General features: G+C 35.6%; 4 protein-coding genes across 8 annotated transcripts; all 4 read right to left on the reverse strand.

The window, feature by feature from the left end:
- Positions 1-511: 511 nt before the first annotated feature.
- Positions 512-3654, reverse strand: LOC127244064 (calmodulin). 3 transcript variants are annotated; one of them, XM_051264370.1, is made up of 3 exons: positions 3446-3651; positions 1950-2360; positions 512-1281 (listed from the first exon to the last, which is right to left on the reverse strand). In XM_051264370.1, the coding sequence occupies exons 1-2, from the start codon at positions 3519-3521 to the stop codon at positions 1987-1989; spliced, it is 450 nt and encodes a 149-aa protein (XP_051120327.1). In that variant the 5' UTR covers positions 3522-3651; the 3' UTR covers positions 512-1281; positions 1950-1986. The 3 variants fall into 3 exon arrangements, with proteins under 3 accessions (XP_051120327.1, XP_051120329.1, XP_051120328.1); XM_051264372.1 differs by lacking the exon at positions 512-1281 and having other exon boundaries at positions 1675-2360; positions 3446-3654; XM_051264371.1 differs by lacking the exons at positions 512-1281; positions 3446-3651 and adding an exon at positions 3060-3416 and having other exon boundaries at positions 1675-2360.
- A 3188-nt stretch (positions 3655-6842) lies between these two features.
- On the reverse strand, positions 6843-13766 carry LOC127244148 (la-related protein 1A-like). 2 transcript variants are annotated; one of them, XM_051264526.1, is made up of 15 exons: positions 13581-13766; positions 13218-13492; positions 11630-12146; positions 11326-11494; positions 10882-10972; positions 10729-10800; positions 10116-10591; positions 9308-9377; positions 9034-9129; positions 8610-8959; positions 8289-8432; positions 7934-7997; positions 7675-7820; positions 7472-7576; positions 6843-7338 (listed from the first exon to the last, which is right to left on the reverse strand). In XM_051264526.1, the coding sequence occupies exons 2-15, from the start codon at positions 13485-13487 to the stop codon at positions 7179-7181; spliced, it is 2730 nt and encodes a 909-aa protein (XP_051120483.1). In that variant the 5' UTR covers positions 13488-13492; positions 13581-13766; the 3' UTR covers positions 6843-7178. The 2 variants fall into 2 exon arrangements, with proteins under 2 accessions (XP_051120483.1, XP_051120482.1); XM_051264525.1 differs by having other exon boundaries at positions 13218-13512.
- A 3296-nt stretch (positions 13767-17062) lies between these two features.
- LOC127244080 (elongation factor 1-beta-like) lies at positions 17063-19253 on the reverse strand. Of its 2 annotated transcripts, none has more exons than XM_051264396.1 (6): positions 19087-19253; positions 18778-18897; positions 18511-18589; positions 17846-17966; positions 17654-17767; positions 17063-17541 (listed from the first exon to the last, which is right to left on the reverse strand). In XM_051264396.1, the coding sequence occupies exons 1-6, from the start codon at positions 19170-19172 to the stop codon at positions 17378-17380; spliced, it is 684 nt and encodes a 227-aa protein (XP_051120353.1). In that variant the 5' UTR covers positions 19173-19253; the 3' UTR covers positions 17063-17377. The 2 variants fall into 2 exon arrangements, with proteins under 2 accessions (XP_051120353.1, XP_051120351.1); XM_051264394.1 differs by having other exon boundaries at positions 17846-17984.
- Positions 19254-20178: 925 nt separating this feature from the next.
- LOC127244081 (uncharacterized) lies at positions 20179-24595 on the reverse strand. The gene is made up of 2 exons (XM_051264397.1): positions 24412-24595; positions 20179-22390 (listed from the first exon to the last, which is right to left on the reverse strand). The coding sequence occupies exon 2, from the start codon at positions 22369-22371 to the stop codon at positions 20365-20367; it is 2007 nt and encodes a 668-aa protein (XP_051120354.1). The 5' UTR covers positions 22372-22390; positions 24412-24595; the 3' UTR covers positions 20179-20364.
- Between the last annotated feature and the right edge of the window lie 106 nt (positions 24596-24701).

The raw sequence follows: 24701 nt of genomic DNA on the forward strand, positions 1-24701 counted from the left end.
TTTATCAAGAAAAATGTGGTGATATCGAAATTTTATTTTTATTTTTGTTGAAAATAATTGTATTATATTTTTCTAAAAAACAATGAGAAAGGTATTTGATTTTTAAAGTAAAAAGTGAAAAGACAGATAATAAGGAAAGTGATTGCAACAGATACTATTGTAATAAAAATTAAAAAGAAGATAATCATAAAGAGAATAGAAAAAATAATTGTAAGAGAAGGTCTTATTCGAAGGAAAAATGGTGCTTACATTACATCTTTATTTCGAGGTTTATCATAAGTAAAGGGCAGAACACAAAAAGAAGGCGGCAAATAAATCAAAAGCCAAAACAGATTCTGCTACTGCGCGACTCTACTTTTTAACAAACCAAACCTCCTTCCAGTTCCAGTTCCAGTTCCGCGCCAACATAATCAATTAATTTAATATTCCAATGCCATGCACCGTACACAATACTGCTCTATAAATAATTCATCTCATCTCATCTCATCTGATCAAATCCCATCACCACAACACACACACACACACACATATATATATATATATATAGAGAGAGAGAGAGAGAGAGAGAGAGAGAGAGAGAAATGGCAGCGGCGGCGCGCGTAGTTCTGGTGACAGCGATAGTGGTGGTGGCGATGGTATTGGGCGGCGCAGAGGGGCAAGGGACGCCGGAGGGAGACTGTATGGTGGGGTGCGGGCAGAAGGCGGTGTCGTGCGTGGGGGAGTGCGGCCGGGGGTTGGCCGCCATACAGTGCCTGCGGCGGTGCGGCTCCGGGACCTTCGGCTGCGTCACTTCCTGCTTCACCCAGTCTCCCCTCGATTTGAGGCCCTTCTGTCGACCACCTACTCCATAATCATAATCATAATCATAATCATATATATATATGGATGAATTCAGGAATAAAGCTTTTGATATATAAATGGGTTTGGTGTTTGTTTCTGTGTGGTACTGAAATGGCCCTTACTGCATGAAATAATTATCCAATCTTTGGATCTTTCAATTATCATCTGTAGTATGAATAATTAGTTGTATGTGGATCTGATCAGTAAAGTACAAAAAAAGCACGCAATTAAAATTATTTTGATCATTATCATATGTAAAGAAGAAGAAGAAGAAGAAGAAGAGCAAGAACAAAAACAAAAGAGATTGTGTGCGTCTGTGTATGTTTGTCTGTTTATAGGATCCGACAACGACGAATCTTCTTAACAATCCAGATCCGTCTTCTCCTGGTTTTGGGGCTTTTCTTGGACACAAGGTGGAAGTCGAATCCGCACTCTCGCATTCTGCATTCAGTACAGTAATGGAACATCACACTCCATTACCACCTCGGACTGAATCATCACTATTATTCATAATAACAACATTGTTATGCACCAATTCTATCATAATTCTCTGCATCTCATCTCATCTCATGTCCCTACAAAGTGCTTCTTCAACATATTTCTAAGGGTAAGGATAAGGATGAAGATATATATATACAGATGTCCAAGTTGGAGCTGGGATCCTCAGTCCCCTACCAACCCAGCCCCCCCAGTCACACATGCCTACTATATCTGATGGACATGAAAAATAAAAACAGCAGATAAGTGGATTTCTTCACTATAAAGGGTTATGTAAATATGTAATTCTCACATGTAAAGACAGGAGCAAAATGCCAAGAAAAGAGACAGAACACAGATCATCAAATTATAACATAACATAATCAACAACAGTCACAAATTTGAATAGCACAAAAGTGGTCATCGTTTTAATAAATAAAGAGGAGGTTAAGTGCGACGCCGTCCAAATGCTCAGAGGTTCATAATAGGAAGATGTAGATGAAAATTAGACATAAACACAGCCCAAAATATAACAATAAAACATGAGAGAACACAGAATGCAAGCATGCACTAATGAAGGAAGTTTAAGAAACAATGCAGCACATCCTAAGCAGGAACAGACTCAATCTTACTATTTTTTAAAATTTTTAGTTTTGGGTTGGTTTGATCTCACTTGGCCATCATGACTTTGACAAACTCCTCGTAGTTGATCTGCCCATCGCCGTCAACATCCGCCTCACGAATCATCTCGTCGACCTCCTCATCAGTTAGCTTCTCCCCAAGATTTGTCATGACATGGCGAAGTTCAGCTGCAGAGATAAACCCATTCTGATCTTTGTCAAAAACTCTGAAAGCTTCCTTGAGCTCCTCCTCAGAGTCAGTGTCCTTCATCTTACGCGCCATCAGGTTCAGGAACTCAGGGAAGTCAATTGTTCCGTTGCCATCTGCATCAACCTCGTTGATCATGTCCTGAAGTTCTGCCTCCGTGGGGTTTTGTCCCAAGGAGCGCATCACAGTCCCAAGCTCCTTGGTAGTGATGCAACCTGTTAGAGAAGTCACAATAAACTATAAAACAGGAGAAATGGATGTAATAAGTTGAGGATTTATTGCAGGGTAACGATCACAAAAGAAATGTGTTTAAATTTTCTGAAGGACACAACAGAATCAAACCTGCCATACAAGGACTTTCTTTTGTCATTTACATATAAGCAAGCCATGGATGAGAGAAATAGTATAACTCAATTAAGAGCTTAATGATAAATATTTCACAAGCTCTAAATTCAGAAACCACACCCATATTGTCCATCAATGTTGGACGGAGAATTTTTTTTAAGATTGAAACTGTATAATAAGTGCCCTTGATAGATCCCCTAACAAAACACTAGAAAAACATTTCAGCAATGCCAGACACCACTGGCTTAAAGAACACGGCACACACACATCCACAGTTATCCAAAAAAGTATATACAACAACATAAATGGAATGCTAGTGTTAAAATCACTACTCACAAAATTGAGGGTACACTTTTTAAAGAATGCCACGAAACGGACACATTACCAAACCACATTTTCAAGTAATGAAAAATTCAGAAACAAATACATAACACGAGATTTTCACATCATTGCAGGAGCAACAGGCAAACGCATCTGAAGCACAGCCAGATGAGGAGAGAATCAATTCATGTAACACAAACCACACACACACACAAAAAGAGATAACAATAAAATCAGATTATTCTCACCAATCAGGTCCACTCAGCTCATACAGGAAAGCATTCACCTCGTATCAAAAGAATCAATCAAACGTGTTCAACATAAGTCACCACAAGAGGCATCAACACGCAGTGAAACACCATCACCCGAGAATCAACATATTCCCGCGATCTAACAACTCTCGCGCAAAATCATCACAGATCGCATCAACACTCGCATAAGCATCAAAACAACGAACATGTCACAAATAAATCCACCAGCCACAAACAAGCAAACAGATCTACTAAAAAAAACAGATCGAAACAACAAAAGGCACCACAAATAACCGCCGCATCAAACTCAGATCGACGAGCGTCACAGTAAATCTACGATTTGAAGAATATAAGAAATAGGCGCATGTAGCTGGAGCACTGACCGTCGCCATCCTTGTCGAACAGAGAGAAGGCCTCCTTGAATTCGGAGATCTGTTCATCGGTTAGCTGATCCGCCATTTTTTTCTCGTTGATAGGTCTTTCTCGCAGGCAATATGCTAAGAAAAAATCACAAACTCTACGAGAAATGTTAGAAAAAGAAACAACACGGAACTGCGAGTGCGTCAACGGCGAATACCAAGCTAAAGCATCGGCCCATTATATATATATAGACACAACAAATATATCAAGATATATATATATATTATTAATATTTTTATTTAATTATATGAAGGGATCAGATTCTCTACCTATTTTATTTATTACTTTTTTGCTTTTTTATTTTTTTTTTAAATCTTGATATAAAGTGACAATTTAAAATTTGTTATTATTATTATTTTTTTAAAATTTGAGTTGAGCTTTTAAATAATATTCTCCCCCTCCGACTACAATGTATATATATTTCAAACGTTCAATTACAAAGTAAATATTTCATTAAGTAACTCACTCTTTTTCACAAATAATCTTACTTTATGTCATATCATTATTTTTACATAAAAAAATAAATAAATATTTACTTTGTGTGTGGACGGAGAGAGTATAAATATAGAAAATTTTAAATGTGGCTTACAAAAATTTAGACTATGTTTGTATAAATATATATTTTTAAATTTTTTTATACTCCCTCCGTCCCGTTGGAGGGGTGATATTTGTTTTTTTCACATAGATTTTTTAATATTAATATTATATTGGAATGTAACAAAAAGACAAAAATACCCCTATTAGTATGGTGTAATATAAAAGTAACGGCATTTCTGTAATATATTGTAAGTTAAAAGGGTATTTATAATGTTATCAATTACTAAATTAGAAAATAGTAATCTTGTTTTGGGACGAACGAAAATAGAAAATAGTAACGGATGAAGAGAGTAGTAAATTTTTAAAAATATATATTATATTAAATAAGTATTTTTATTTACAAATACTTTAGTTTTTTATTACATATAAGAAAATCAAAATTCTTAAACAGCAAAACATCTATATAAGGGAAGCCTATCTCTTTGAACAAAAACTGAAATAAAAATTGGCTGCTAAACTAAAATAAATAATAATGATAATAGTAATAATAATAATAAGTGGGAAAAGAAAACAGTGGTCCGTTTTTTTTTTTTTTATTGAAATTGTTAAAAATTGGAAATAGAATTGAAATAAATTAAGGGTGTGTTTTTTGATAAGTTTGAAAAAAATTTGATTTGGATTTGATATAAAAAAATATTTGATGGAATATTTTATGAGAAAAAAAAATCAAAAAAAAAAAACTAAATAGTCAAAATTATGAGTATGTCCGTGTTGCCCAAAATTAATTTGTTTCTCACACTATTATCAAATGAATATTACCAAAAAAATAAATATATATACATACATTGACAATATATATAATATATATTTTATATATATTAAAAAAGTTATTATTAATATAAAATACTTTTTTATATTATCGTCATCAATTTTATATTTTACATACAAATATTACATCAAAGTAAATATAATAGTGATTTCAAACAAAAATAAAAATTTACTCAATGTCTTATTATTGATAGGTTCTCAATTTTTATTTATTTATTTTTTTTTTTGTCTCAAAACATGCTAATCATATATTTATAATTTAAATTTAAATTAAAGATATATTAGTATTAATGTTCAATTATTTTTTTAATATAAAATAAATACTTTTAAATAAGATATACAAAAACGTACTTTAAATTACCACGTAGGAGGGAGTATACAATTGCAAGTGTTGTTTCTTAATCAAGTAGAGATTAATATCTCCTTGAAAAATAAAATAACAATGAAAATAAATAAATAAATAATAATAACTTGAAAACCCTAATTCTGCTTCATGTCTCTAATCTGTTAATTTGCATTGGGTTTCTTGACGGGTGATTCCTGCGGATCATCATCATCACCATTGTCGTCGTCATCATCATCATTATTATTATTATTTTCATCCTTATTATTATTAAAGATCCATCTAAATTTGAGAGTCATGATTTTGAGCTGCAGTCTTTCTTCACTTGAAACGGCGCCTCTGGACAAGAGCATCAAATTGGTGGCTGTCTTCTCCACATCCGGCGAGAGTCGTTGCTCTCCATGATCTGAACTACTACCGGTCAACATTCTCCTGCTCGCAATCGCAGGTTGAGGTAGTTGAACCTCGCTAGGGTTGTTCTTCTCCTTCTTCGTCGTCGGAGGACGACGTCGCTGTGGTCTCTCTCTATGCATCCTCATATGCCCGTGCATCGCTTTCTCCGATGAAAATCTCCGCGGACACTCCTTGCACTGTACGGATCCACCAACATTATTGTTTCTAATTCTTACCTCACCTCCTCCGCCACGCTCCTCCTCCTCCATCGCCGCCGCCGCCGTGGCGATCGCAGCCTCTGTGCGATGCTCGCCGGTGACACGACGATTCGCAGTATCCTCTGCTGCTGTTTTCTCCATTCCAATGAAATTTAACAGCTGATTAGTAACAATTCACTCTCGAGGAAGAAAGAATTCATATGAAAATGAATTGAATTGAATGAAGGTGATGATAGATAGCGAAATTAGGGTTTTAGGGTTTGTGAAATCTGTAAGGCGGTATTTATAGGGCACCAGCATTGATAGATTTGTGGCTTCATGGCATATGGCGTCAAAGCCAAATCTTAGTGGATTCAAATCTCTAGATTTCATTGTTAGATATGTATGTATCTGTTTTTAACCGATGTGTCGTATCTACTATTTAAATTTTATTTTAAAATTTAAATCAAAGGGGAAAAAAAAAATCTAATTAATTACTTCCTCACTAAATGTACTCATTTTTCTGTGTTTTTTTTTTTTTTTTTTTTTTTGCGTCTATTAAATTTAGGTTATTATTAATTTTGACAAAATTATTTTTTTACATTTGATTATCATATCCGTTACTATTTTTATTAAACTCTCTATTCATCATCATCGGTTAATTCTTAATTGAATTTTCAAAATAAAACTCAACTGTTTTTTTTTTTTTTTTTTTTTTTTTTTTTTTACTTTTATTACTTTTCATTAAAGTATTTTTTAAAATATATGCGCCGGACTGACTATTTTTACCTAATAGAGAAAATACTACTCCATGTAATTCAATTTTTTTTCTATAAAAAATCTTTATATATTGAACTTAAAAATTTGTTGAACTATTATGTACTATATATTTTTTACCCATAAACATTTATTAAGTACTATCGGAAGTAATTTTGTTGAAAGTTTATCCTATTAAATACTACTCACCCCACAGAATACGAAGTACAAACTTTGTTGAAAAAACAGAACAAAATATCCAAAAGAACACAGGGTCTGGTATATATGGTATGGTATGTTGTGGTGTTGATCTGGATCATATATATATATATATATATCATCTTCAGGCTGGGGGCTATAAAGCAACCAAGGCACAGGCACCCTGCTGTTATAGTTAATGTACAAAAATACAACATCCTTAAAATACCCAATCCATCTGCGCTGGATAAAAAAACAAAACAAATGGACCACCACAATTCCAGATTCTCTCTCTCTCTCTCTCTCTCTCTCTCTCTCTCTCTCTCTCTCTATATATATATATATATATATTGCCATCCTGTTAGAATTTCTCTCCCCAAAACTTGATTTCATACTCTCTCTGTCAGTTCATGCTTTTGCATAGGCACAACAAACACACCTTAATTAAGGAGCCTCTGCTTGTCGACCCGCAGCAGCATTCTTGGCTTTGGCGCGGTTGAAGTCATCCAAACTCCGATATTCTTCTTTCAGCAGTCTGTCCAGCTCCGGATGCTTCTTCAGCGGCTCTTTCTGGTCTCGGGTTTCACGGTAATGATGAAACGCCCTGCCAATCACAACAGTAGAAAAAAATCTTCAGATAATGTATAATACATGAACAGGAGTTTAATGATAATTAACCAATTTTTCCAGCCTCGATTGTGAAATTTATAAGAGGGAGGGGGTGGATGTTTGATTACCAATACTTCTCTAGGCCATAAAGGTTGCCTCTTTTGTAGATATCAAGCGTCAGCTGTTCGAAGTCGTTGTAGAGATCCTCTTTAAATTCCTTCTCCAAGCCGTAACTGAAGCAAGAAAGCAAGAAAATTTAATTGCGAGAGGATGAATCATAAGAAGAATGAGATGCTTCATGAATCTAATAAGATGAGTAAGCCTGTCGTACCTATAAAACCTGAATAGGCACTCCATTCCGTAATTGTAACCAGCTGCAAAGTCTTCTTGAGCCAACTTCTTGAATTCATTGTACATCGAAGGGACAAACATGTTCCTTAAAAAATAACACCAAAACCTGTAAAGTGTATTCATCTCCTGCAAGCGAGAGTCGTACGGGTAATAGTTTAACTATTTGGTGTGTAATTTATTGAGATGGAATGTTTTATCATAATAACAAAATTCAGCAATATAATAATACCAAAAATTACCTCGCTGCAACCAATGCCCATTTTCTTTCGTTCACTGAGGCACCGTTTATGGTACTTTTTGTACCTGAATAGAAGAAAAGTTATTAACCTAGATAAAAACTAGTCAATTATTTGAGCATGCTCGGTCTGCAGCTCAATCCAATTGCAGTGACAGATGAAAATGTCCATCGATATCTACACATGCACGCCTGCACTAGCAGCCTTATATGGTGTCTTTCTACACATAGATACATAAATTATATCATCGTAACCAAGGTCGAAACAATTTACCCAACAAATATGCTTCCCATGAGTAACCAAACAAGCACACCGGCATTTGTAGCCTAAAATTGAGTCTTGTATACTTAACACTTACAGTTGCTGTTTGAAACCATTTTCCTCTAGAAGTTTATGACTTGGATGCTGAAATGGCGGAAATGATTTTGGTATCGACCCAACTGGTGGGCTACTTCCTGAAAGATGGCTCTGAGGTGACACACTCAACTTCGAGGGCCTGAACCTGCAGGTTGACAGTTGGGAGTAAGCAAGAGCAGGATATACAAGTTTAATCTATGAAACTGAAGCGAACAACTCTCATTAATTTCAACGAAATTGGGAAGCTTTTTTGGGAGAAAAAGTGAACGTATTTCATAAAGCATTGTTGGAGAAGAATGGAGCAGAAAATGTAGATGCTCACCCGTGACTATCAGGAGGTGTGGAACCAAAGAAAAAACCAACTGCATTGCTTGGTGGACTTTCAGTGACAACCCTGTGAGAGTTGCGAGTACTTCCATGAGCTTTATGATTCCCGTAGAAAAGTCGCTGTTTCTGGAAGGAATGCATCTGCTGCTTTGAGCTGCCTTTGTTGTGCTTCCTTTGAGAATTAGAATTTTCTGGACCTTCAGAGCTACTCTTTCCAGCAGAATGATCAAGAAGCTTCATGTCCAGTACAGTAGGACTGTTGGCAGAATTTCTAGAGTTATCATCCCTGTTTTCACTAATAGGCTTATTATGTCTCCTGCGATGAGACCGCTTGGATTTTAGTTCCTATAAATGAAAACATATGTATTAGTTTTCCTTTGTTTGTCATTCGACAGAGATCCTGAGAACAATCTGCCAACCTGCTCATAAAAGTAGAGCCCATCACTTATAGCAGAAGCAAGCTCAGAAGATATGGCTTGTGATTCTTCATCAACTGATTCACTTATTCGGGAACTCTGCAGCATAAAATCTCATTGGTCATAACTTTGGCGATCAAACTGTTGAAAGAATGCAATCACATTTATGTACATAATATACCGAGCATCCATAAGCATCAGAACATTGTCTGGTATCAATTTAGATGTTGTCTGGCAGCAAATCTCAAATAAACCACCCAACAGTTTATAGACTGACCTGAGTGACAATTACAAGCCTATCAACAGCATGATCATGACCAGTGATTTCGTAATCTTCATCATCCACCCTGCAATGACCAAGATGTTTTAAGGATTAGATGGCAGGTTGAACTAGATAGATGGTGGCCTTTACCTGGATATGATAACAATGGAGTTGTTTCAAAACAGTTTATGCTTGCAGTAAATCGTTTTTCTCATGAGGCTCTGGAGGTAGGGTGTGTTAATACTCTCAACCTCCCTATATATTAAAGGTAGCAAATAACCACACTATTCTACTTATATTTCTAAATTCATCTTGAAAATCATTATGATACAGATTTCCTTATTCTATTTCTGTTTCTAAATTCTAAAACTGGCAAGCTCTAGTCTAAATATATACACATAAACTGTCAGGCTCATGACCTTTCATTGGGTTTTGTTTTCCTTTTGCCATTAGTCTCAGTTGATGTGATTTAAGCTAAATTTCTATGCTTCACATCAAAGAACCAATCATCAATAAAGCAAAATTACATTAAGTATGTTGATCGTGAGATATCACTGTGTTGGGTTTCGCAAACCTAAATACTTAATTACCAAAGCAAGTTGGATTCCAACAGTTCGGTTTTAAAAATGTTGCACATTCTGCAAAACATATCTCTGGACACAAATTTCCGGATCAGCATGACAAATGCATGAATCCCAAACTTAACTCTTTAGGGCTTCAGCCTTGTTAAGATATTATAAAAATGTATGCACCAACAAAAAATGCATGAATGAACATTCCAAACAGAACCTTGTAAACCATGTCAACAGGAAATCTAAAATACCTTCCAGCTGTATCAGTCATAACCTCTTTATACTCCAGTTCCAGCTCCTCATCAAGCATAAATGTGCTTGAATAATCATTGGAAGAGTCCTCCAAATTTTTGCTCTTGAGATTTGAAGGTGCGGGTGATTGCCAATTTTCACAGCTGACTGGGGCAACAGACTTGGCAGAATCATCTTCTTGTGAGATGGATGCAAATTTTGGCCTATCATTGTTAGAATCCAACTTGATGCTTGAAGTACTATCTCTTGGAGCAAATTTTTGTGCTTCGCCACTTGAAAGAGCCTTATTCTTACTTAGCACAATATCATTATCAATTGATTGTTTTGTAGCATCCTCATTCAATGGCAAGCCATCATAATTATCCCTTTTATTTTCATTATGGTCATCCCTTTCCACAGCATCTGTAACTTCATTTTTTTTCAGGGTGGTTGGAATCCACTTCTCCCATTCATTGCGTCTTCTCACCTTCTCACCCTAGAGGGATTGAAAAAGCATAAAAAGTGAAGATTTTAGGTTTATGCCAGGAACACAAGGAGAAATGAAATGCACAAGAAACTTTGTGTGTAATGATATAACTGATTAAAGGATGCACAAAGAGCAAATTATCAAACCTTCACTTCAACAGAGTTTGAAGATTGCAGGGTATCAAGGATAAATGAGACCTCCACATTCATTCTTTTAACCTGACACTCATGATTTAATAAAAATGTTAACAGACTAAGAAGAAGAAGATATAGTTGAAGAGGGGAATTTTTAACTATTACCCTTTTAAACTCGGCAATAGTTGATATTGGAACCCATCCTTGGTCATCCATCAATGAAATCAGATAATAATCATTCTGCAGATTCTCATCGCTGCAAAAGTAGACGTGTTTCAATTATAGCTTGAATACAAAGTTGTTTTCCACATTAAAGAGTTCAAGACATCAACAAGCTCCAACGGAAATTACGAGCACCCATCACAGAAACAATCATATCATTGTAAAATGAAACACAAAACTGCCTGCTGGTAAACAGCATATTACCAGCAAAATTGACGGAAGCATAACCAAGATAGTAACAACACCAAAAATGCATATTTAATATAATTATTGAAGTAGTTCAAAGTTCAAACCACACTTTTTTTCCTGGGGCAGCATTATGTGAAAGCTGATTTAACAGAAAAAATAAAAAATAAATATAATAACTTAAGCACTCCGATAACTCACCTGAAATAATATTCAATTTGCTTCAAAACATTAGCTCTCAAGGCTGCATTAGGTGAAGGTGGCATGGGAAATCCAGGACTTAAAGGATATGGAACTAAGTATGGTAGGTAAGGCACTCTTACAGAGCCTGGAGGTGCAGCAGGATGGTAATAGATTGCTCCTGGTGGACCTGTATTGATGAAATTGTTAATGCATTAGAATAGAGCACAATAGATGTAAAATGAAAGGGTGGCATGTCAAGCACAGATAAGAAAATCTAGTTTTCAGAAATTAAATCAATTTTACATATGGCATTCTTAGAAACCTGAGAAGCTTGGCCCCTCAATAAAGCCAGCTGGTCCAAAAATTGGCGGCCTCATAAGTGGTCTTTGCCTCATAGTTTGTTCCATGGGGAAGTTATTAGAACCAACTGGTCGCTGTGTGTTCCAGGCAGGGTTCGTCTGGCCACCTTGTTCTTTTGTATTTGACCTTCTTCCAGTAGAACTTGGATCATGTGCACTTGAATCAGAGCCTGGTGAAGGCTGATAATCTCCGCTTACTGGAGGAACAAAAGATTGAGCTGGATCAATACCAGGCCTCACCAGTTGCGCTCCAGGGGGAAGCTGATAAGCATATCCAGGGACAGCTATTCGCAGTGGAATGGGAACCACAGCATGAGAAACTGGAGCGATCATTTGGGGATAATAGGGTAAAGGCACAGGAAATGGAGGCATAACATTTGGACCATGCTTGGGTAAAACTTTATTTTGATGTGTATTGTTCGGCCTACGAGGAGATTTGATGTTACCACGCGGCTGGAACTTTTGCTGCTCAACTGTAGCCTGAAAACATAGGGAAAGAAAATGGCAGGTGAATCTGAATCTTGTCGAATTATAATTAATATTTTAATACATTCCATACCCAGTACATTAATTTGAATATATATATATGCGTATTTATTTCTGTAGTGGATAACAGAACCAAAAGTTTCTATAGAAAACAGACAATAAAGTTTCTGCCAACAGCATTTGCCGCCTCCGACTTATAAAAGCTCGTCAAGCCGTTTTCCCATAGCATGGGAATTCAATCCAAGATAGCAGTTTGAAAACCAAAAAGGAGAAAAATGTCACAGTAGCATCTAAGCAAAGCAAAATATCTGTGATTTTGTAACCGAATGAGTTGAGAGTTTGAAAACCATAATTCCGTGCATCAGGATTCAGTACTCACGCTAAAAAATATGGGATATGAATACAAGAAGGTTTTACCGAACAAAATAGTTGTTTTCTAAGAGAAATGTGCAGCCTCAATTTTATTCACAAAATTTGAACTCAGGTCCAAGAGCAGGCATCTCATCTTGTTCTGTTTATATGTATTGATATATCATAGAAAAGTTGACAATGAATAACAGATCTTTCTTTACAGTGTTAATATCAATGGTTTTGTAAGTTTTGAGAATCGGGAAAAACTAATTATTATTTTCTAACTCTATGAATAGCATAACGTGTGAAGACAGTGGGTATCATTTTGCTTGATTCACTCAAAACAGATCTTACTCACTTCACTATCCTTTTTGGCATGCACTGATCCATATTAACTCATGCACACACTATAAATGTCTGAATACAATCCAAGTTCGAATAGCATTCATCCATATAATATCCACAACATTTCCTATCTTCTTCTGTTAAACAAGAACCTTTTTATGTGATAGCAGTTCCTTGATTTCAAAAGTTCTCATTTCAATAATTAAAAAACCTAAAAAGTGATGAATTACTCAGTCATCTTGAATACACACAACAAGCATAAAAAGGAATACAAACTGTGAATCTCAAGCGCCAGTAAAACCAACAACATATGGTAACTAACGCACAAAAATAGAATTTACAGAAAACGAGAAAAGCAACAAGCCCTACCCGTGAAGCAGCAGCCGGCGAACCACCACAAGCATCATCCTCGTCCTGCGCCAGCAAAGGAGGCGAATTCGCAGAGTTAGGATCGAGAGGTCCATTATTCTTAGGCTTTTGTTGTGCGTCAGAGAGTGCAGGCCACGACTCTGAATCAGCCTCCACCGCCGGGGTAGCGACGGCGGAAGTTTTCCACGGCGATTTTGGCGGAGCGCCGGCTACATCGCACGGACTATCTATTCGATCACCACTACCCTCATTCCTTCTTCCCGTCCCCATGATTTCTATGAATAATTATTTTAATCTGCGGATAAATACAGTGAAATAAGAGGTAGGAATTTCTCGAACGAACCGCACTGAAGAAGGAATTACCAAAGCAGAAGAATGCGGCGCTGGATATCTTATATTAAGAGCGAGGCTAAATTCTAGGGCGGGGCGGCGGCGGCGGATGTGTGGAGTGGAGTTTGCCGGCGGACGGAGAGGCAGAGCAGTCGGGAAGAGTGAGAGAGAAAGGTACGACTAGGGTTGCAACGTTTCTTACCAATGCAGAATGATTGACTGCGCAATAAATTACTTTTATAATTTTAATAGTAATTAAAAGCTCCCTTTACCTATATTTTATTTTACATTTTTTATATAAAAAATAAATACTTTTTTAAGAAGAGATTTTTGTGAATATTTTTATATTGGATATAAAAAAATATGTAGCTCATATAAAATAATAAATATATTTAATATATTAATTTTTAAAAAATATATCTAATTTTTTTACAAAACAAAAACACAAGTTTTTTCAAAAATAGAGAATAATAATTTCTTTTCACTTATATTTTAAATTTTATAATTTATAATTTTTAAATTTATATTATATAATAAGTTATTTTAATTTAAATTTATAATTATTTATATTATACTATAATTAATTTTACTAATATATTTTTAATTATTTACTAATTATACTTATTTTAAATTTTTATATTTAAAATAATTCTAACACAATATGAGGACGGCCGGAGTAGTAATTTATTAGTCACATAAAAATGTAAACTAATTTTAAAATTTTTACTCTTATTAATTTTTTAGAAGTGATTCTGTCTTTATTTTTTAATATAGAAATAATTATGTGATGATAAAATATGTGTAAACTTATTTTAAAATCTTTACTCTTATAATTTTTTAAAAAATGATTCTGTCTTTACTTTTTTATATATAAATAATTATGTGATGATAAAGTATCTGCATTTTTGTATTTACGTGGAACATATATTTTTCTTAAATAAAATTTAAAAAAAAATGAATAGACAGTCAAAATAAAAATTAAAAAAAAAATTGAGTGGACAAAATACTTATAAAAAATATATATTAATTTATTTGTATATTAAGTAGGATAGGAGAGTATATTTTATAGAAATAGTATAAATTTGAATTTAAAATAAAAAGAAATAAACAAACTTTATAATTATTATAAATAATAAATAATACTCTATCCCTCTCATAATAGATGATTTATTTATTTTGGACAAATTATTTAGAAAAGTTGATACTACAGTATTAATAAATTAAACATTTTACTATACTGTAAAATATGATACCAAATAACACATAATATTATTATCACATTATTTATATTAATATAATAGAAATGCAAACTAAATATAATCTCGTATAGCAAATGCAGAGTTGATTTAAACATATGATATATTATTATACAACTGATGTTATAATTATAAACAAATAACATATATTTTTACCACAAATACACATATTGTTTAAAATAAAGACATGTGTATTTTTATATTTTACTTGTGCAAGACCATAACCCATCCTTATTTAGGTAATATAGTGTTTGATAATTAGTTTTAGTTGTTAGCTGATTTACTTAGTCGGTTTGATTAGCTGAATATATCAAATACTTGTACTAAATTGTTTGGTAAATAATTGTTTAGTATTAGTTATTTATACTTACAATGACAATTAAAAATATTTTATATTTTTTTTAAATAATTAATTGTATTTTCAGTTTGTAAATCTTTTACAAGATGTATTATTAGTTATTGAAAATTATGAAAAAGAAAAATATTGAAATAGTTATTGTTGTTATTTCTTACATATTTTGTAAGAAAATTAGTATTTTTTACATCAAGAACGGTAAACAAACAACTATTGGAGTTGATAGCCTCAAGAGCAAGAAAAAGTGTTTTAAATATTATCAGTGACTTGTGTCATTCACTTAGCTAATCACAAATCTATCATTGGATATTTTTCGGCAGCTTCTCTAGATCAGTTGTCCTAGTTCTCGGAGGGAAGCCACTCAGAACAAAAATATGACTTATATCACAAATTTCTGAAATCAGAAATGTGATATAGTCTCTCAGGATATATAGTCATATGCGACAAAAAATGTTTGAAGAAAATTTCACTTCAAAAGATGAAATTTTATCATTTGGAAATTTGGATGCATATAAAAAAAAAAAAAAAAAAAAAATGGTAAAAAGCCGTTGTCATCAAAGAAAAATTGAAAAACTCCATTTTTTTAATCTCACGTCCACAATGAATAAAATAAAATAAAATAAAATCGGTTGAATCATTATAGCAAGACACATATAGCTTATCAAATCAATATAAAATGCATAAAAATATATGCAATTTGCTCGCATTGTATTTTTCACGGGCATAATTCTCCATAAATATTATTTTTAAAATACAATATATATACACATTAACATAATATATAATATATTATTTACTTACATAATCGATTTTTTTTTTTTATGACGGGGAACCCGTAGTCGTTACTCGAAAATGTGCACTGAGTAAACCTTCAACCGAATCTAATACCCTATAAATTAGATCCGACGAAAAAATCACACTATGCGAATCATGTGGAGGAAGTGATACTTTTCTTTCATGGCATGGAATGATTCAAAATTCATTTTGTGTCTTTGACAGTGATATCTTTGAAGTGAAGTGTTTCCTCAATCAATTTATACACCCTTTGGGATTAAGCTGGTAAATTATTTAATTTTGGTAATCATTAATTTCAGCAATTTTTGTAATTTGTAAATTTAGTAATAATTTAATATCAATTTATATAGGAAAACTTAAATAAGTATATATATTTCAAAGTAATACTACAGATTAATTTAATATTTTTATGTTTTATATAATGCAGTAGTAAGTATCTATAAACATATATAAAGTTTGTCTAAAGTACAATCTAAGAAATAATTTTTCAAATGTATTTTCTTATGAAAGTTCAATTTTTATTTAGTGATCTCTAAAATTATATTTCAATTGATAAAAGTAACATATTGACAACATAATATTGGCTTTGTTATTTGAAATGGAGTATTGATTTAAGACCAATTATATTTTATATAGCATATTATTGAATATCTAAAAACATATACTCCCTCTGTCCATTGAAAAGTTGTCATTTTTCATTTTCCTCCGTCACAAAACAACCACTTACCTAACATAATAAATACCTTTCCAATTTACACTATATTATACAAATATCATTACTTAATAGAGACATTTTCTTCCTTTTCATTGCTATGCTTTTTAAACAACAGATTATTAAATATCTAAAAAACATACATGAAATTTGCCTGAAAATATTTTTTAAAATTTATTTTGTTATGAAACTTCAATTTTTATTTGATTACGATTCATCAGCGCATATTGTATGCTTTATATAAATCATTCAAACACCTACACATCACAATGATGCTTTGTTCACCTATCAGATTTTCCATTCACAGATAAATATTAATGAAAAATACAATACATACATACATATATCTGCATATTCTAAATAATATATATACTTTCATTTTACGAAAAATAAAAAATTCAATACAAAATATTATCTTTTATATCATCTACGAAATTCTCCATATCTTAAAAAAATTACTTTGCTTTAAAAGACTAAACAAACAAACCCAATATTTAACGAAGATAAATAAAAACACTTTTGGTCATCACTACAAGTCATTTAAATCATGATAAGAATCCCATTCCATCCATCAAAGGCAATGATACCGTAATAGATTGGCAAACAAGAGTAAAATCACCAATGTCTTGACACAAGAAACACAAACTTCATGCAAGAACCCAATATAAAATCCAAAATTACGGCCAATAGAAGGCTCAAAGGGGCATGGACCTTAGATTTTGTTGAAGGCAACGATGTCGCAGCTCTGGACATATTCGTTGCAAGGCTCCACCGTGAGTTGCTCCTCTATCAGTGAATCCACTGAGACAAGGTCATCGACTATGGTGAGCATGATCTGCAGCTTCTTAATACCATAACCAACAGGGACCAATTTCGCTGCACATTTAAAAAAAAAAACATATAAACGTGTTACAAAACATATAATCACAGCCAATTCAAATTGTCAATTACTGCTACAAAGCAACAAAAAATAAATTAGAAACCATACATGCTCCCCACAGCAGGCCTTCCATCTGAATACTTCGAACAGACTCTTCCAGCTTCTTCATGTCTGTCTCATCATCCCATGGCTTTACGTCTAAAAGAACCGATGATTTCCCACCTAGAGGGGAATCCAACAAGTACGATAAAATATATATATCTTGGAAAACAATTATTAAATATAAAGCATTAAACTCACTCTCTTTCTTCTTCGTGGAGGCCTTTGCAGCAGCCGCCCTCTCTTCAGCAGCCTTCTTGTCGTCCTCAGTCTCATCTCCAAAGAGATCAAGATCATCGTCGTCGTCTTCGGCGGCGGGCTCCTGGGAACAAAGACATGGCTGGTCAACAACAGCACAAAGCCATAAATACAAAGGTTAAAATAAATCACCAAACAAGAGTGTCCAAAAAACCAGTAACAACTTATAGTGCAAACAATTAAGGGAATTTCAAACAAGGCGACCTTAAACAACCTAGCAGGTCCCTCATTCCTGTCGTGTTGCAACCAGAAATTTTTGTTAAAGCATGTGTGATAATTCATATCCGAATGATCACACATTTATGTAGCTTGAACCAGAATATATAAATATCGCATAGGCACAAAACATGTGAAATAAAATATTAACTTTCAAGGAGAACAAAATTATATATCAATTGAAAAGAGAATTTGGGGCATATGCTCATAAATCATGATCAAGTGGCAGTAGTACCGATGTAATAATAACTTAATAAACCGTAGAAATTTCTAAATTTCATTTATTAATAATAACAAAATATATTATAGAAGTTCCCGCATCCCATCTATAAACCCTGTATTTCAATGCATACAAAGTATACATAATCAAGATTTAACATGTGAGTAACTACCTTAACTTTCTCAGATGCAGCTTCGGCAGGGGCGGCTGGACTGCCTCCGATGCTTACTCCAACAGCCTTTCCAGGGAAACTACGTCATCAACCATCATGGCCAGGCATAATTAAACAAGCCAATTCAAACTTTAAAATAAAACAATAATTTACAAGGTATGAAAAAAAAGAAAAAAAAAAGAAAAGTTTATCTAATATAAACCCAGAAACTAATAATTATTCAATTTGAAAATTAAAAACATTTCAACAGCAAAAGCCACAGATTACCTTGAAGCAAGCTTTCCCGAAACAGCTTCATACCACTTGCTAGCATTGGGGTAGAGATCACCGTCAGGTTTCTTCAAAACAGCCGCATAGACTTTCACATCATCTTTCGTCAACTGACTTCTGCAATTCAAGATAAAAAGCAAACAATTTCACAAATGGAATAACAAAACAAAACAAAAAATAAATAAATTGCAATCAGCAATAGAAAAATAAAAAAGCAATCATATCTCACCCGGAAATGTAAGATTTGCAGAAAGATAAATAAATAGCAATCAACAATACAAAAATCAAAAGGCAATCATATCTCACCCGGAAATGTAAGATTTGCAGGAAAGATACTCTTCTAGAGCCTTAAGACCGGACTCGGAGTGCAGATCTGAGAAAATAACAGCCATTCTTGAAAGAGAGAGGGACGACACAATTCACAGATATAATCCGAGCACTTCAGCGGAAAGAGTATAAAGACCCAATTCAAGGCACTATTTATATGAGCCTACTGTCAAAAACCCTAGCGATAATATCAGTGGAAGCATATTCTCTTTTTTCTTTTATTTTATTGATTATTAATATATATTTAAAAAAAAAAAAAAAAAAAGCAAATTGGGCTGGGCTTAAAATCTATATAAAACTTTGCATATAATTTTGGGCTAAATTTTGACAGTAGATGCATTAAGCTAATCCAAATTTAAATTTATATTATAGATGTATGTTAGACAATACTGAGACGATATTATGGTTCCACAAAATGTCTCAATTTGTCTATGCCTCAATCTACACAACTTAATTTAGAATTTCAAAAAACAATGAACACACAATGTTTTTATAAATATTAAAAGTTGTTTTGCTGCGACCAAGCTGCTTCCGCACTATGATGTATTTTTTCAGAAAAGAAAAGACTCAATGGGCCTATATTTGTGTCTTCATCTCATTTTCTTCCCTTCTATAAATTATACACAGTGGCCTTCAACCACTTGATTAAACACCAACACAATTAAGTCCCGTTAAGGGATGACTTAGCGGGGTGTGGGAAGTGAACTTGTGACCGTTAGGTCATGAGTTCAAACTCCGAATTGCAATTCAAATTTCACCTTTGATCAGCAGCGTTGACAATGTCTCAATGTCAATCCCAAATAGATCTCCAAGGGCTTGAGAGAGAAGAACGGGAAGGAAGAAATGAAAAGGGTTGAGAGAGAAGAGGGAGAAAGAATAAATGAAGATGAAAAATCCTTCGACTTTGCCTCTACTGCACAGGATCAATCCCAAACTGAAATCGAAATTTCCCCGTTTTCGAATGAAAGGGAAGATGGCCTCAAGATTGGGTGAGTGAAGACTTCCAAAGAAAGGCCAGTGCATTTGAACTAAGATAACCTAGGGGGATTCGATGCTTTTTGGGACTTAAGATTTAAGAATATAACAAACATCATCATCATCAAGCATCAAGCATCAAAGAAACCACCAAACACCAAATGCAAGCAAGCAAGCACAGTACATTTTGCAGTCTGTTTTTTCCCTCTCTGTGACTGTCTGATCTTCTTTCTATCTTGATTTTTCATTATTGTTAAAATGGTATCTCACTAATTCACCACCTTATAAAGAAGGGGACGAAACGAACAGTCTCGGGATAGTGAAGAGGTCATTCTCCTCGAACGGAGACGTCCAATCCCGGGACCCACCATCCGCCGCCGTCGTCGTCGGGTCGCCGGAACCGCCGCTGCCACCGTTCCCGCTGTCCTGCAGACCTGGAATCGGAATTGCCGCGGTGCCGCTGGTGGCGTTGGAGGACAGGACCGCCGCCGGCCTCACGTTCGTCTTCATGCCCAAACCAAATGCGAAGGGACCGGTCGCACTATTTAGCCTCGAGTAGTTCGAACCGCCCCGGAATCCATTGCTCATATCTTTGGCCCTCGGAAACAATGTCCGAGTGCCGACACTCCAGTCGATGCTTGTGTAGTCGAATTGTGGCGTCGTCTTATCCATTGTCCAGTCGGCTAGAGAAGATGAACCAGATGGGTTGTTGGCACCGATTCCGGAGTACAGCCCGAGCGACGCCGGTGGAGCTAGAGCTGGAGATGGACCCACTCGGCCCCGCATACCGTTTCCTCGGGCGGTTGCTGAGAAGGCATCTGCCGCCGACGTATTGCTGGGCATGAATTGCTGCTGCAACTGGTAATAATTCTCCTTGTAGACCAGATTCGAGCAGACGCTGTTAGGACTGAGGCTTCTTGATATAGCAGCAGGTGATGCAGTCGCCGGGGGCTTCACTATTTCGACTGAATTAGGATACCAACCCATAGTCATTCGAGGAGGAGAAGTGCTGAGGTTTGTTCCGGGAGAGGCCTGCTTTACGCTGACAGCCTGAGGTCTTTGCATGACTGTCACAGGTTCTTTCATCGATCCAAGCTTCAGATTCTTTAACTCGTTTCCAACAGCTACATTGTGGGCTTCGGTCTTGGCTGGGGGAAACGACGGCTGCACAGGTGGTCCTGATGGGAAGGGTGGAGACGGATTCGGACCTGCAGCCCATCTTTTTTCAGCCAGCATAATCTGCTGCGGTTTGACCCAATCGATTTTCGGTGCTACCTTGTTCAACCCTTGGACAGGTTTTGTCCTGTGGTTCATAGTAGGGCCTACATTCGCCGGACCTCTGGTGTAGTTGAAGTCTTTTTCGTCTGTTTTCTGTTGCATGACAGTAGATGGATTGGATTTGGGTTGTACTCTTACTTGGTTCTGAATGACCATCGGTGGCTTGGGATTCACAACAGAAGGAGGATCTCCGGTTTCTTCAGGCTTTGGAGGCTCCTCTTTCTGAGATTTTACCATTTCTTCAGCCTTATCTAGATCACCCTCGCACGAAACTATGGCCCTTTCCACCTCTTGTTTGGAAGCCTTGTACGTAAACTCCATCTCTGTAATGCGGGCGAGTTCTTCAGATATGTCTATTTTCAAATTTCCACTGCTGTCAATATTCTGTTCGGCCTGCTTGTCTTCTTCACTGACTTCGAAAAGCCACGCCACTGACTCCTCAACTCTACCTTCGTTCAGAATTAGAGCCATCGTTGCACGTTCCTGAGAGAAACCCATTGCCACAAGCTGCTGAGCTAATGCTTCCAGCTTCCTTGACATCAGATAGCCACTGCACCGCTCATGCAATTCTTGAGCTCGTCTCTCCTTCTGGCGTTGGTGCTTCCTCTCGTTCTTCAACCTTATTTTCTCCCGTTTGTCATTGTCAGCTCCAGGCACCACCAACTCTGGGCGCGGCTGGGGCTGAGGGGCCTTCTCCTTGTGGTCCTCCGATTCACCAGACCAGCTGTCATTATTTGATACAGAGTCACATTCAACTCCAGCACTAGGTGTATTCCCATTAGGATCATCTGCATCATCTATGTTCTGAAAACGACCATTCCCATGAACTTGGCTGACTGAAGGCATCGGTGCTGTCTCAAATGTATGAAATGTTCCCGAGAGAGGATTGTAACCACTAGCCGGGACGCCACTAGCTGTGATGGTTGGACCTGCGGGTTTTGAAGAAGCTTTCGAATTGTCCTTTGCAACCATCTTTTTGTCTTTAGGCTTAGACCTGAGTCCAGGAGACATCTTATCAACCTCAAGTCCTCTGCAATATCACAGCAAAAGTATAGCATGAGTCGTAGCTAATAATTGCTATACAAATCCAATCAACAAGAACATAAATGCAGGCGGAACTGTTCTACATAAAATGGCTAAGCTTTTAGAACAGAACAGGATAAATCAACCACTCCAGCTGTCGATTAAGTAATGTTCAAACAAAAAATTTAAAGTCCGGGCACAAATTTGAGCTTACTGAATTTCACATAATAAATATGAAGATTATGGCCGTCTATTAACACGTGGAGGCATATTAAACTAAGAAACCTAGATCTAATAATGTTTCCCAGAATAATATTTCCTTCATTCCTGATCAGTAAAGGATGTGAATCAATGTAGATTATCCCTAACCTCACGAGCAATTAGCACACAAAAGAATGAACATCATCATTAATAAGCCACATTTAATGCCCTGCAATCAACAAAATTAATCGAAATTGCTATTTCGTCGTACACAACAGTTGGCAAATACAAATTATGTTCTCACTTCCCATTGATTAACAAGAGAACTAATGAGAGGTAAAAGCCGCATGGTTCTTCTCAGGACTCCTAGCTTGTGGCTATCTAGCATATAGAACACGTGTACGCATATAAATCAACAAGGTACCAACTATATTCTTACTTCTCATTGATTAACAACAGAACTGATGAGAAGTAAAGGCCACATAATTCTTCTAGCTCGTGGCTATCTAGCATTAGAACACGTGTACGCATATATCAACAAGGTACCAATTATGTTCTCACTTCTCATTGATTAACAACAGAACTGGTGAGAAGTAAAGGCCACATAAGTCTTCTCAGGACTCCTAGCTGTGGCTATCTAGCATATAGAACACGTGTATGCATATCAACACGGTATTACTCTCAAGAAACTTAGATCTTGGTCAAACAAATGCAAATTATTTTCCAGTATGCATAATGACTCCTCCAAAGAACCCTAGATCTTGACCAAAAAAATAAATGTAGTCTACCTCAGCATACTTAACACGCATCACCAAGATCCGAAGCAAAAGAAACAAAACAGTTGCAAACAGAATTTCGGGATCTTATTGCATTTAAAATATCACTGGATCCCTACTCTTCAGATATTTATGTTGACAAAAACAAACTATTTAACATAATATCAGATCAATGTGAATTAAGACTCATGAAACCTCTATTAACTGGGTAAGCAAAAGCATGGATGACTAAGTACAACAAATTCCCAGAATTCGATTTTATCTCAAGAGTGACGTTAACTGAATTCAGTTTCATCATGTGTTATTGTTTCGTAGGGTTCATATCACATTATTAAGACATAATCTTTTGAAGTTAATAGTTGTGTCCTCAGCTTCATCCCCTATCGAATCATATTTATAAAATCCTTTAACCAAGCATCATCTCCCTGAGGTCAACACTCTAACAGCATTGAAACCTAACACCGAATCTAAACAACAACAAATCAAACCATGGGCAGGCCAAAACCTAACACCATATCCATAGCTCCACAACAATCCAATTCAGCGAAACCCCCAAACAATACCACCACCAGCAACACGAATTCAACTTCCCCCAACAAAAACTGATACACATCCAAGAAGTCCGCGCACACCCAACGATGTAAGACCATCAATCCTCATAAAACGGAACCACCAGGCGAAATAAAATTGAAAAAACCTAATCAAATTTCAAAGTTCAGATCAAACAACCACACCGACAGTGGCCGCCTCAAACTTCACATTACAATCACCATCAATCAGATCAACCAATCAGAACAACACCACCGAACCCAAAAAAATAAAGCAACAGCAAAAGGCGAAAGGCAAAAATTACGCCCAAACAGCAACCCAGAACCAAATTGAAATCCAGAGGCAAACTCCGCCAATTCAAAGTTAATGCCAACAAATACCCCAACATCCAGAAATCAATCCCCGCCCAATCCTATCTATCGACCGCCCAGCCAGCTATAATCCATCATCATTCAACAAAATTGAATCAACAACAAAGCAAACATAGCAAGCAAAACCTAACCTCCTACGGATCGATACAATCGAAGGAGATTTCTGCTGCGTCCTCAATTCCTCGCTGGAGGAAGATTGGATTTAGTGCAAGAGAGGGGGACGGGAAGAGAAAGAGAGAGAACGCGTTCGGACAGAGAGGATTCCAGAAAGATAGAAAATGGTGGATTGGGAAATAATATATAGAGAGAGAAACAACGAGAAGGCGATATATATAGTGAGAGAAAGAGAGAGACAAGATGTAGAGGAGAGAGGGATAATGTAATGCGAGGCTCAACATGAAAACCAATCCGACGGTCAATA

The sequence above is a fragment of the Andrographis paniculata genome, unplaced genomic scaffold (assembly GCF_009805555.1).
Source record: "Andrographis paniculata isolate CXL003 unplaced genomic scaffold, ASM980555v1 Contig9END, whole genome shotgun sequence".
Taxonomy (NCBI): Eukaryota; Viridiplantae; Streptophyta; class Magnoliopsida; order Lamiales; family Acanthaceae; genus Andrographis; species Andrographis paniculata.